The 14,616-nt window shown below is 34.4% G+C and overlaps 1 protein-coding gene across 1 annotated transcript in view; it reads left to right on the top strand.

Moving 5' to 3' along the window:
* Positions 1 to 14,284, top strand: part of RAB11FIP2 (RAB11 family interacting protein 2) — a 29,639-nt gene extending 15,355 nt beyond the window's left edge. Inside the window, exons 4-5 of the mRNA XM_010168732.1 lie at positions 10,103 to 10,148; positions 13,880 to 14,284. Coding sequence (XP_010167034.1) covers positions 10,103 to 10,148; positions 13,880 to 14,107 — 274 coding nt within the window. The 3' untranslated portion in view covers positions 14,108 to 14,284. The remainder of the gene's footprint in view (positions 1 to 10,102; positions 10,149 to 13,879) is intronic.
* The last annotated feature ends 332 nt before the right edge of the window (positions 14,285 to 14,616 follow it).

Raw genomic sequence — 14,616 nt, 5'->3', positions numbered from 1 at the left:
CCCATCCTCTTGACACCTGCCCTTTAGATAATTATAAACATTAATAAGGTCCCCAAACAAAAGTTTTGTTTTCACAACAAAACTGATCATGGATGTGAAGTAGATAAATGAACTGAAATGGAACTGCAGTAGAAAAGATTCAGTTGCTAGAAGCTTATACAGACTTCAGTGAATTATTTTCTTAGCATCTTCCACGAGTCAAGACGGTTCCTAGTGTCTTAAATAACACGTTTACAGATAGTGTCTTAGAATATTATTTATTTAATAAAGGATTTCTCTACATTAGAGTAAGGTTAGTGTGTAGTTTGGCTTGTCATAAGTTAAAGTTCGATTTAAATAAGCTCTTTTAAAGAGAAGTAATTTAAATAACAATTCAAGTTATGTAGCTTTTTTTATTTATTAGATGAAAAAGTGTGTTCTGGCAGATGCTAGATATAAGTAGTGAAATCTTTTAAAGTTCTTGAATGCAGCAGATCTTGATAAATATAAATCTTTAATGGTAATCATGATGGACTTTTTTTTCTTTATTTTGTAATTAAAAAGCTCATCACAGTTCCCATTCAGGACTTTAGTCATTTGTTCCTCCTTTATGTATGAGTCTCTTACTAGTTCTTGACTTTTATGTAAACATAAACTTTTGATAAGACAAATAGATATTCTATTATTTTCAGAAAGCCAAAAATAGTAAATATTTTGACCTTTTCTATAAGAACTATTATGGAGTAATATCTAGCATGCAATAATTAAAGTTAGAACCTCTTGATTTTTATATGCTTCAGTATTATGTTCTGTGAGAAGCTTTTAGAATAAGTTCACTTTCTTTCAAATGTATCTTGTACAATGATTTTCTTTTGAAGTAGAAACTAATACAAAATGTGCATATTTAATAAGTTTACAGTTTAAGTTTACCTTTTATCTCTGGTGGGTTTGTTGAATAGAATCCATTTTTAATTTTTCAAACTAGTAATACTGTGAAAAAAGAATTGTATAAGTCTGTAGGCACAGAATAAATGAGTTTGAGTAACAAATTGAGTATGCAGAAAGCATACACAGGGAATTTAAACTTTGAGTTGCTTTTTATTTACTCAACATGCTATTAAGCTCTTTTGAATGGATAACATTTCTGCAAGTAAACCAGGCAGTATCTTTTTATTAAGGTGTGTCCAAAATCAATGTTCTGGTGTGGATGAGAAGATTGCTTTGCAGGTGGATGTCCCAGTTAACCCCCCCTTAGCAACCCTCTTCTCCCACCCTCAAAAAGAATGACCAAACCCAACTCCTTCATGTGCAGAGTGTGAAGGTCAGGTTCTTAACACTGATGAACCTACCCCTGTAAAGTTGGTGGGAGTCTTTCCAGTGACTTTGATGAGCTCTGGGTCAGGCTCAAGTCCATCCTAATTAATTGTGTTTGGTAATGTTGACTGAGCAGGAGCAATGTGCAGGACAGCGACTCCAAGAACATCACTAACTAGGTGAGTTGCAGGAGACAGTTGCTGAATAGCAACTTCATTCCTTCATCCAACCAATCATTAAGTGCTAACTGGCTGTATGCACTAATTACTCTTACTTACTAATTAAAAGAATGAAGATAAATACATCTTCCACATTTCTCAGCTGCTGATACAGAAAACAGAAGTGCTTCAGCAACAGTTACAGGATTTTTTTTTTCCTAAAAGCAAGAATTATCCCAGAATTATCAGAAAAATATTATTTATTTTTATTCAAATTATTTATTATTGTTATTTGAAGAAGGTTTAAGAAGTATTTTGGAAAAGCAAAACAAAACCTATCTGGTTTGCTTAGAATACTAGTTGTCAGGAAATCACAAAATATGGACCCCTAATTTCTATTAATCTATGCTCTGAAAAAGGCTTGTTCTGTGGCTTTGACCAAGTCATTTAGTCTCCGTGCTCCTGATCTGTAAAATGGAGATGATATTTTGTTACCTCTTACAAATGCTGAGTGGATAAATTAGTATTTTTAAGGGTTTTATAGATATGGTATTACAGTGTTACCTAAGCGTTAAGATTGGGGTTTTTTATTGTCTGTTGTAGGTGTAATATAGATATTTATGAGCTGATTTCTTGACAGTTTAAAAATGCTGCAGTCTCATACTGAAACAAGAAATGCTGTTTTTGCAAATATTACAAAATCGATTAGTTCCAGAGGATTTATATCTTACTGCCAGTGAAGAATTTTTAAGCACACAATATGTCTAGTATTTTTAGACAGTATTTACCAATAATAGTTTTGTCTTTGTACTCTTAATCCACTGCTTTGAAACTTTTACCTAGTATTATCTTAAATTACATTCAGTCTTACAATTACTGCTATTTTCGTGGCTCTCAAGAAGTTAATTTGCAGCCAGGAGCCACGTGGACTTTGTATTGAACACAGTTAAAGAAATTGAGGGTACTCCTGGAAAACAAAGATTGTTTTGTGCCGTGACCAAACCTTGTGCATCATTTCTCTGAAATCGTTTGTGGTTAGGAAAATACACTACAGTAGACTAATAAACTGATGTGAAAATTTCTCAATTTACACCACTTGACAAGTGCTAAAAGAAAAGCATCTTTAATTTTAATGTGTTATTAGGACCTTTTTAGAGAGATTGTACAAGTTATTAACAAGGTCCTCTGAGACAGGAGACGGGTAATTAACAAGACCTCCAGAAAGAGAGCTTAGGTAATTAACAAGATCTTAGGCACTGGACACAGGGAAACAAATATTTAATGCTGACAGGTTGTTATTAGTCTGATCAAATTCCAGATCTGGGAAACTGAATCGATAGGTGTTTGGGAGCTTTCTAAGAAACATTATATTTTATATATATATATATGTATATATACACACACAAAAAACAATATAAGTGTGTGTCTGTATATACATCTATGTATATATATACAGAGAGATATATTAAAAAAACCTTTTAAAGTAGCACTTCATGACCTAAGTATTGTTAAACTTGGAGAAAATATAAAGCTTGTGCCTGCATACTGCTTACACTTTATCTCGAGTTCTTGCAATAAATATGTTACATCCTGAACACTATGGAAGGTGGAATAGGGAAGGAGAAAGAAATGTATCTTACTATGATTCACTGCAGCAGTTATGAATAATGCTTATATTTATAACATTAATTATTGGTCAATTGGAGCATAAAATACAAAAATATTATTTAATTTATTTTCTGTGTTCTTTTACTGCTTCAGCCCATTTTTAAAAATTGCAGCTAAAAAAAAAAATCCAACCCTTACACTCATCTCTTTTGCGTATTTCCACTTTGTCTGTCATTTCCAAATGTGGTTATTCTCTTCAGCATCTCTCCCCCATACTGTCATCATATATAGCTGTTAGAGCTTCCTGCCTCTCCAGTGATGCCTGTTCCAAACAAATCAGTATCTGCAGTTTCATTTTTCCCAGTGGATGCAATGTTTGAAATAAGCAATTTCAAACATTTGGTACGTCCATTACTATATTTGGAAAAAAAAAAAAACAAAACCAAAAAACAAGTAGTGAGGTGCCATGAAAACATGAGGCTCTTGATAATCGCAATGTGTTTGGAGCATATTGAATTGTTAAGTCTAAAGAACAGCTGATGTCTGCTACATCACAGCAAATATAAAAATTTTGTATGTGTGATGGGCAACTAGTTAGAGAAGCTTTTGTGAAATCACGGTGTTACTCTGAATTTCCAGAGTACTGCTTGTTAGTTGAGCTATGTTAGTAGACCAGGTGCCTGGCTCTTGTCAACTGCAGTTGTAAAGTAAAACCTGTTAGCTTCAACCACACTGAAGATAAGTTATTAGTGCAATAACTTCAACATGATCAAAGATAAATGACCGTTAAATGGTTTCAGTCTCGCCTGTTACATTCATTCCATTGGAATGAACCCCAGAAGTTGGCTGATGAGAGCAAAGGGTTGTAATGGCTGTGTGTTGCTTTACCAAGTAGGTCTTCCTTTTCCAGTGTACAATACAACTCACTATCTTTAATTTTTGTATGCCTTGTTCAGAAATTATGATTTCTAACGAATTTATTACTGCAATTGCTTGAGTAATAAAGTTTGTTCTGACATTTTAATATATATTTCTCTGTTAGGCACAAAATGACATCAGGTAAACTATGCTATTTTCAGAATTTTGTTTTCTCAGTGTTAGCATGTATTGTTTTTAAGAACAGTGTACTTCTGCATTGCTTTTCTTGAAATGAAAGGATTTTTTTTCAATTCTCTACTGAAATTTGACTAGCTTTATTTTTAGTCAAATGCTATTACCTGTAGTCTAGGTGGAATATTGATAGTCTATGACAGTGCATTCATTAGACTGTAGACTATTAAATTTTGTTAATTCGGTGTGGTAAAACTGTCGGTTGAACATCCTTTCAACAAAACAAATACCTCACAGGTATGTGAGAGGTAAGGGGAAACTACAAACCAAGCAGAAGTCATGCAAGGCTTCTTAGTCTGTCCTGCCAAGACTGTTATCATCCAATTTCAAAAGATCACTACATGTGATGAGAAAATAATTAAATCTTTCGCAAAGGTACTACAAAGCAATCCCAAGTATTTGGGATATTACTAGAATGGTTTGGAGCAATCAGTTCCTAGAGAGTTATTGTAGAAATACTTAGTGTTAATCTTGACTTTTGCAGAGTCTTCACCAGCAATCACTTACTCCTAATTAGTCTGTTTTAGGAACACTATTTTTGAAAGTTCATCAAGATTTTTTCAAGCTTTTATTGTCTGTTGGTGCATACTATGGCATGTGAAAACTTTTTTGAGTGGATGCAAGAGGCATATTATCTGTCCCAAGGGGGAAAACACTGCCTATTCTATGTGCTTTTAAAAAAATAATTAAATAATTATATCCAGTTTCTTTATTAATAAATGCAGAAGTTATATAAATTGATGAACCTTTTTTTTCCTGTTTCATTATAAGAATTAAGAGTTAATGCTATTTTTCTTAAGCATTCAAAAATGGTTCTGGAAGTTGCAATACAAAATTTTACTTCAGGGTTGGTTGATCTTTTTGGTTGATTTATAGATCTCTAATAGTAGGGTCTTCTAGTGGAGATGCTGGCACAACTTTTAGTATAAAAGTTCTTTAGTGGTCTCTTGAGAATAAAACTGCATTAGTTTTTTAGCCATAGCACAACTGCCTAGTAAAAGGATGAATATTTAAATGCTCCAAAATACTAACTTTGCTTGTAAAACTGTTGTTTGTTTCCAGAAACTTCACTTAAAATTCAGTCGAGTACCCTGTGTGAGATCACTTTTGATTTTAGAATGTCTTGTAAGTTTTGAATAATAAATGAATTTGCAGGAGTAACGTGTCCAGCAGTGTGCAAGTACATGTGCAATGGTTTTAAGATACTTATATTTTTGGAAGGGGAAGACTAGCATTCTGGTAGAGCTCATGAATGCAGCTGTCTATGCCTTCCCTTCCCTTGATCTGTCTCTAGCAGTATCAGACACCTCAGAATTGGTCACCAGCCTATTGTGGATCTAAATTCATGTCTGTTTTCAAAATGAAAGTGTTTATACACATAAAGCCAAAATTTTATTAAATTTTTTTAGTTGTTTTAAGTGAAAGATTCTGTGCTTCTATATAGTTGCATTGTCGTGGTTCTACTGCACTAAATTTGAGATATACTTGGGCTGTGGGAGAAAAGGCTACTTCCTTCAAGGGCATATTGTTCAGGACCATTATTGAGCACCGTATTCTGAAGCTGTCACTTCTTTATCTCATGAAGCTTTCTGCCTTCTTTAAAGGGCTCCATGGAGTGCAGCAGTATACTCATGAACAGACCATTTCCAAAGTAGTGTATGTAAAGAATACGTAGCTTGAGAACAAATGATTTGCAAATAAAGTGTGCCTTACATTCAGAGTTCAGGGGTTTTTGGTCCAGTTTCTTAACTCTTGGCATGAGACTTTATAGTAGTATTAAGAAATGGAGTGATAGGAACAAAACCTGATATTCTTTTTGTGTCCTCCTGGGGTTACACAAACTCCAGAAGGCCTTGGAGCATGGTTTGACAGCAGGACAATTTATATAGCGAAGTGTCTTAAGTGATGTTCCCCAGAATCTGATTGGGAAATAAATGGTAATATGCTTACTCCATCCTTGCTTAGCTGCCAGACATGAAAGTCATTCCTTCCCAGAGTATAAAGTGATGTCTGCATTGCCAGGCACAGCAGGATAATAATATTCTATGGAAAGCAAAGTTTCTGAATTTCATTAACTGTATCTGATTTTATTAATTTCTTTTGTTTTTTCTAGTACATTGGTAATAACTTAAACTGCATCCTAATATTTCCAGATTTTGATGTGTGTTGTGAGAATCCAAAGAAAAATGTGTAAGTGGTGTAATAAGAATCAGTCCAAAGACTGAGAAGTAGGAATAGGAATAATTCTTCAACTCTAATGGAAAACGAACAAAAAAACTTCACTATTCAGTAAAAATGTCCGTGTAAAGAACAAGTTGCAATAAAATCATTATTATTTAATCTGGTAAAAATAGCTGATCTAAATTAACCGTTAAGGAAACTAACTGAATTCCTGGATAAGTGAAATGGGGAACGTGACTAATTTCTGTGCTAGACTGAAGTCTATTCTACCTGTAGTGGGGTAGGGGCAGTGTAGAAGTTGGGTGACTTGCTTGGTCAGTCACCTGCATGATCCTACTGCAGCTGATTTTGAATCTGTGCTGGTGTGGTTTACCTCCCTTTTACTAGTTCCTAACTTTCTTGAAGGTGATTGGAGTGAACGGAAGTTAATTAGCTGTAGGAGACAAACCATGGAGCTTCTGTTAAAAATCCTTATGGGACATGAGACATCACCTTGAGGCACAGGAGACTCCACAGTGGTGGAGCAGGGGGCTTCTTGCCCTGTCTGAATAAGTGGAAGAGGTTGAAAATTACTTGATTCTTCGAGATGATGAGGGACACAGGAGCAAGAAAGTATATGAGCTCTTTCCCATGAACAGAAAGAGGAGTAGTCAAGCCAGTTTATGTAGGTTGGAGGGTATGTCCAGTAAGGAGGTGTTTGACTCAGATATAACACCTGGGAGTTACACACAGTGTTGATGATGACGAGCCAGAGAAACACAGTTTGACTTTAGTTCTCAGGGTGAGTTGGCAGAAAGACCATTTGTTAGAAAAGAATAATCTTTTTACTTGTAAACTGAGCAAATTTAGTTTGGGAATAAATAAGAAACAATAGTTCTAGAATCCCACAATGCCAGGTTGTTTTGGGTTTTTTTTACAATCACTGTTCACAGAAAACTGCACTCAAAAAAAGCTAAAAGAATTTTTTTTCCCAAGCTGTGAACATAGTTTTTTCACTCTTCCATAGCAAAAGTTCCCTGCCAATTTATCAAACCCTGGGGGAAAAAAGAGAGATGGGCATTATCACTATGAACTGTAATTGTAACACAGCAAAAAAAGTGACATTAGTCTTTATAATTGCTTAGATCAGTGATTTCGGGGTGCTCTTAGAAGTCAAGAAAATGGCTGCTGGAAGGAGGCTTATGATGGTCGTACAGCGTGCAGGCTGTGGTCCTAGGGACATGTTTTCTGTGTGCTGTTACTAGTAATCAAGTGAGCTGGTAACTTTCGGGATGTATTATTGTGATGATATTTAAATTCAAAAATAAACAATCTCTTGAATTACAAAAACACCAAACATGCAACTCCCTGGACTGTATGCATTCATAATTTTACAGTATTTTCTTCTGAGGTATTACTTGGTTCTCGGACAGTGAGTTATGTGTACGGCGGTGAGAGCCTGCGTCTGCTCACGCGCACCTCGGGATGGGAGCCTTGGCAGGAAACCCTGCGGGGCTCAGCGAGGCCACGGAGCTCCCACCTTGCTTAGCAGACAGTCTGATTTAAAAAATGTTATATGCAGTCTCAGCACCTGTTTCTTCCTTGAGAAGCATTATATTTTCCACATATCTCTTTAAAATATAAGAGTATTCATGGGGTTTGAGTTTTTATTGGTGAGTGTTTTGTTCAATAGTTTTTCATTTTTTTGCGAGTATATTCAGATTGCTTCATGTGAAATACACAGATGTGCTCTTTTATAATTGCAGTTACAATGCCGCAATGTTACAGAAATGGTTGCAGGTCTTTTAGCTAAAAAAAATAAAAAATAAAAAACGTTAGTCAGTATTGCCAGGGATTTTTATTTCTAATTTTCAAACGCAACTTTTCATAGTTGGAACTGCTGCTTTGCTTTTAAGCCGCTGCTATGAAAAAGGGTCCCAGAACTTATTTCACAGAAACTATAAAGTCATTCAAGGCAGTGAAAGATCTTGCTTTTTTAACCTTTCAGAAAGTCACTCAGTTGAGCAGTCAGGCCGTATTATTCTATATCTTGTCTAACATGAGGAAACAGTCCCAAAAGAAAGATATCCCAAATTAACGCCACACTTCGTTAAATAGAGACATTCTTGGTTTTCACCAAGCTAATTCGATCCAGTTCAGTTAACTCATTTTTTTTGTACTCAGATCACAAAAGGCAGCCATGAATGAAGCAAGTTCATCATGTGTTTGACACATCAGTGTGAAACTAAAAGGCGGGCTGTGAGGGAGGGTTCCTGCCTTTAGCTTTTTAGACAATACTTGATGAAAGAGGCCCCTCATTCAAAACCGGTCTCCAGCAAACTAGGCAGACTGCTGCGGATCACTGTTACAAACAGGTATAATGGGAATTAGCCAGAACTTGATTCTTCAGACACCTCTTGATTTCTAGTTGTGACTGTTGGTGTAATCCAATCTTCATCTAATATCCTCAGTCCAGCAGATGGTTCACGGGACTTCTGTGTGAGCAAAAGACTGCCTACTTTGGAAATGAAAAATAATGTACAGAATAAATTTAAATGTAAAAAATAAATTAATGTAAAAAAAAAATTACAGCAAAAAAATGGTTTTTACATTTTACATAATTTACATTTGCAAATTATGTCCCTTCCACTTTTAAACCATTAAATATGTGGCTTATGAATTCAGGTGACAAAGAGTGATGGACAGTCACAAAATACATATTCCTTACTTTAAGCTATCTTTAAAATAAAAGAGTGTAAACATATTTTTGTAGTTTCTTGCATTATTCTGTCAAGAAACTTCACCCTTGATTACCAGTATGTACAATCTGAGTAGTTTAATCTGTGATGTGAAAGAATTATGTCTGGTATGAAGCTACCAAGTAAATAGTATTTATGAGCCATATCCAAATTCTGAACATGTTTTCAGAGAGTGAGTTTTCTCTCCAAACTTGCTCTAGCAAGTACATAAGAACATAGCAGCACTGATTTTTGAAGACATTTGCAAATAATTACGTCAACCCGAGAGACTAGTGGACTGTTTCTTAGGCCTGACACTTTGACAATGGCTGCTTTTATCAGTATCAACTGCACTTTTGCTGATGAGGAAGAAAAAAATCTCATCACAACAAAATCATGAAATAGCTTTTGCTTTCTGGTTATGTGGCATAATCACTAAGTTTGTGACATAATAGATTATTTACTCAGTTTTAAGTACTAAACAAATGTTGCTGATGGAAGATGGCTTTTCAGCTCTGACTGGAGCTGGTGATCTCACTGGAATTTCTAAAAGACCCTTTTTCCTCTAGCAGCTGCCATGAAAGCTGGGAATACATGTTAGTCTGTGGGGTTTTGTTGTTGTTTAACAATCTCATCCCAGGGACCCGTTTCCAAAATATTTCCTTTAAAGTGTCTCTTTTTGCTTTGAAGCTTGAGGTAAGTCTAGAGATAAAAGGAAAGCTAGGGAAGCCCAATCTGTAATATCCTTTCTTGTATTTCTTAATTACTTATTCAAATTTTATGACAAAAAGCATATGAAAAATGCAAAAAAATATGAGCAAAGAATATATTAAAATTTCCATTAACTTTGAATATTTTCCTACTTTTCGTAAGTTCACCAAATCATTAAAGTAAATAATATTTTTGTAGCTATATTCATTAAAATAAATAATTTTTTTTATAGCTATATGCCTTATTAAATAGTGTCTTCTAGTAGGTGTTTTGGTCAGATAAGTATTAACTGCTAATATTTGGGGTTTGTTTTTTTCCCCACAGTTTCAATGTGAATCCTTCTGGCATTGAGGAGCTCAGGAAAACAATGGTAAGTTATGAAGTGTTAGGAAAGCCATCAGTAAATGCCAGCTAATTGGTGCTTAACACAATTTAAGCTATTATTCTCATTTAACCTCTTAAAAGGAAATGTTGGACTTTTTTTGTTTTTCTTTTGATAGAGCCAGAAAATCTAATTAGAAAATTACAGACATAATATTAAATTTGGAAATAAAGAAGAGTTTTACAGTAAATATGCAGTGTGCTTCTGGTGTGATGATGCAGAGAAGAAGGGGAAAAATAGATCTTTGCATAGAGAGTAAAAAGAAAACTGTTGCTTTGAGGTATTTCAGATGACTCTAGAGAAGTGATAGTTGGGTGAGGAACTGTGCATTAGGTCATGTTAGTTGACCTAGGAAGAGTTTCCTGTTGCTGTAGTCAGAGACTTGAGGACAGTCTTTAGATGATCAGTTAAAATGGAAGTAATGAACTGATACATTCAGTGGTTAAGAACACAAATAATAAATGAGCAGCCTCCCATAAAACACTAAAAATAGAAATACTAGCAGTTATTATTCAAAATGCTGTTTTGACTCTAAAAGTATCTAAAATTGTGTACTAAGAAAAGACACACAAAAAAAAAATCCACAGATTTCCTGTGCAGTGTCTTTGTTTGAAGAGAAAACGTGGTCTTACTAGAAATTGTTCTGTGAATAGATGAAATCTTTAAAAGTGGGTTTGTTTTCAATCTTTAAAATATATAGAAAACAATTTTCACAAGCAAATACGACTTTGTACTGTTTGGTTTTTGCTGGTTTATGTAAATGACTTGTAATAACATTTGATGTTATTGTAAAGGCCCAAGTTTTTATAATGTAAGTAACTGGTGGGAGATGTCAGAGTATATGAAGGCTGCCTTTGATCAGATAGTAAACTGAATTCTACCAGGCGGTTACTTAATCTCTGACAAAAAGAGACATCAAAAAAATTGATTTAACTTAGCAGCTATTGTCTGTAAAGTAACCATAATTACAGTTTCTGTGTGCTTGCTAATGTACTCCTGCAAATCATGTAATTTATTGCTGGTAAAAGCATCAGTTTAATTCTTTTAAGAAATAAGATGTGAATTGTTTTATTTAAAGGATTTAAAGGTGATAAAAGAAATCCTTGATGATTTTTCTTTTGGAATACCAGTTATCCTAAATGTCAGTTGTAGGATTATGAGGTGGTGCTCATTTAATACAAAATACAAATTAGGAGGGGAAGAAACTATATCTCAACCATAATTTTGAATGAAAGCATTTGAATATATATATTTTTTTTAATATTCAAGATTTCTTTCTAAGGTGTTTGAAGTGATTTATTATTAGGTTCTGCAATAATAGCCCTCACCAAGTTATTATATTTCTTCCTTGTGCATCACATTTAGTAATTATGTTTGTATGTCTTCTACTCTGGTGCCAACACCTGTCTCTGAAGGCAGTGTTTGAATGGGAGCAGTAGCCAGTTGAAAGGGCAGTGTGAGCTCTTTAAGGCCTAATTAAGAACTGAAAGGAAGATGAAGTAAGTAGGACAAAAGATGTGAAAGTAGCTCAGATGATATTCCCAGAGCAGAATTCCTCATTAGAACAATAAAGAGATGATCAGAGATTGCCAGGCCTTCATTTTATCTAACTCCATTTCCTCTGGCTGTCAGTGTGTACCCCAATAGTATTTTGTAGCCGAGACAATCGTTCTTTGCATAGCTTATTATTTAGAATCTTTTTTTGTTAACAATTCATTATAAGATTAATATTTTGTATTAAAATTTTAGTAGCTGGTTTTGTAAAGATATAATTGTTCCTTATACGTTTAAGTGTCACTCATTTGCTCAAACTAAACATTTAAAATCTTCTTAATAATATTTATTTCTAAGTACTAACAACCTTTAACTAGAATTTTGTGTAATTAATGTGGTAGGTTATTCCCCCCAAAGATCTATATAGAGCATGTGTATGACAAAACATCATGAAAGCATCTATATTACACGTATGTGTATTACACATATGCTTTAAAGCATGTATTACACAGTTTCCCAGTAAACTTTATATAATAATTAAAGACATAATTGCATCTTAATTCCTGTTCCTTTGCCAAATGAGAAAATTAAGAAAACCCTATATTTTAGATGTGAAAGTGTTAATGATGTCTTTTCCAATGTGTACAAAAATTTAGTGCCATAAAGAGAAAATTTTACTTCCTTCTTGGAGGAGAAAATGTGCTAAAAATATAATGACCACAAAGTGAAGTTATTTTCTCTTCTGTACTTGTTGGAAATCCATTACTAACTGATTTATAAATTTTGTCAAGTTAGACATTTTAATAAAGTGGGAGTTATTGATCACTTACAATATTGTAACTTGATAATATAGTTTAAAATACTGAATACGTGTGCATGAACGTGACATTAAATATCTCAAATGTAGTGAGAGACCCTTAAAAGCACAGATTTTCAAGATCTACTATTAGAATATAATTGATGGAGAGAGCCTGATTGATCTGTCATACTTCAGCCTATTTGCAGTGCCCCATCATTTTTAATTAGGTTTATTTGAAAACTTCAGCCACCTGCATATTTTAATGATTCGACATATGCCAATGTGTAAATATGGAGCTGTATGGAAAGAAAAGGGATGAAAAGGAATGAAGCATGGAAAAGGAAAGAATATGACTTTATTATGTGCTGTGCTTCCTCACTGTGCAAGCTTTGTCGTTTTTAATGGTGTCTACTGTAAACAAAAGCTATCTTGTGTTCTGCCCTGTTAGAGGTGCAGGATTTGAGAGGTTAGATTATTTGATTCAGAAATAAGTAAAATAAATCTTACTGCTTTGCATGTCTAACAGTGCTGATACTTTTATTAACCAACTTTCACAATCTTTTTCACAGTTATATATTTCCAAATATTTCATAATCTGCTTAGTTTAGGTCACAACTAATTCTTGACACAGAATAAGACATTCAAGTTTATGGTGTTTTGATTGCATGTTGCCCTTTGTTAAAACACTAATTTGTCCATCTCTGTTAATACCTGCACTTACTGAATCATCAGAAATCATTACAGCAACAAATCTGTTTTCCCTACTGCTTAATTCTGGGCCCATCCTGCTTTAAAGCAAGCAAACAAGATCTTTTAGTAGTACATATTTCTGTCTTAAGTGCTCTGGTGCAAATAAGATACCCTTATTTAACTTTACCTGAAATTTAAAATTTAAAGTTTTATTATATGATTTAGAGGCCAAGGCCTGGAGAACCACTAATGACTAAAAACAGAATATGAAAGACAGATGAGGGTGACTTAAAGCTCGGTAAATGCTTTGCTTTTTGCTTTGCAAAAGGCAAGAACTCAGGAATGTTGCAGCGGGACTTGAATTCTCAGGGCTTTCTCTTCTATAGTTAAGATTGCCACATAGTCAGTTTCCCAGAATGGACCTTCTAGCTGTTCTTGTGGTAACTGCTTATATGATCATTAACTGTGTGTACATCTCTCTGAGAACAATATTTTTATCTGAGATGACAGTGTGGGAAACTTATTTTAAGCTGAGCAACCTATCTCCAGTTGTCTGCTTCAGTGAGGGTATTGGAGGGAGAAGCTCTGGAGCAAGTAGAGGTATGTTGTCTAAGAGACGTTACTTCCATCAAGAGGTGCACATGAGAAACATGAAAAGCGATAATCCATTAACTTGTTCAGAACACTGAACTATTCATTTAATAAAATCTGTTGTTTTTTTTAAACTTACTTGTAGGATGGAAATCCTTTTGATGCTACTGCAGGATACCGTAACCTTACTTACGAAGAGGTTTTGCAGGAGCTGGTGAAACATAAAGAGCAACTTAAGAAGAAGGACACTCATATTCGTGAACTTGAGGATTACATTGATAATCTTCTTGTACGAGTGATGGAAGAAACACCCAGTATTCTCAGAGTGCCATATGAACCTTCTCGAAAAGCTGGCAAATTTTCCAAAAGTTAAGATAAATTATTCTTGATGGTACTTTCTGCTGAATACGTTAGTGGAAGGAAATCACACTTTAATGTTTTCACTTCTCTTCATTCCTTTTCTCTGAAGAAATTCCAGGAATCAGGGGAGCATGGAACCATGGCGTGTGGGGTTTTTTGTTTGTTTTTTACTCCAAACACTAGCAGGGACTGCCAAAAGTAATATTCTGTTAGATTACCTAAATAACGTTGGTTTTTGTTTTGTTTTGTTTTTTTCTTTCTGAAAACAACTTTAGGTACAGAATACTTAACAGTAGAGTAAATAATGCACATTAAATATGTCCATGCAGTTAGTGTTCACCATGTGACAGTTTTAGCTGGGAAGCCTGTGCTGTTCTGAATGTTTTCTTGAATGATTATTGGTATTATGCAAATATATCAATTCTGATATTGCAGCATGCCATCGAGACCACTGTTTTCACGCCAGTGCTGTACCTAAGTGTGGTTTGTTGCAATGGAATGTAGTTTGTTCTACACATATTA

Source organism: Antrostomus carolinensis, unplaced genomic scaffold, assembly GCF_000700745.2.
Source record: "Antrostomus carolinensis isolate BGI_N321 unplaced genomic scaffold, ASM70074v2 scaffold45605, whole genome shotgun sequence".
Taxonomy (NCBI): Eukaryota; Metazoa; Chordata; class Aves; order Caprimulgiformes; family Caprimulgidae; genus Antrostomus; species Antrostomus carolinensis.
This window is presented reverse-complemented; position numbering and strand designations above follow the sequence as displayed.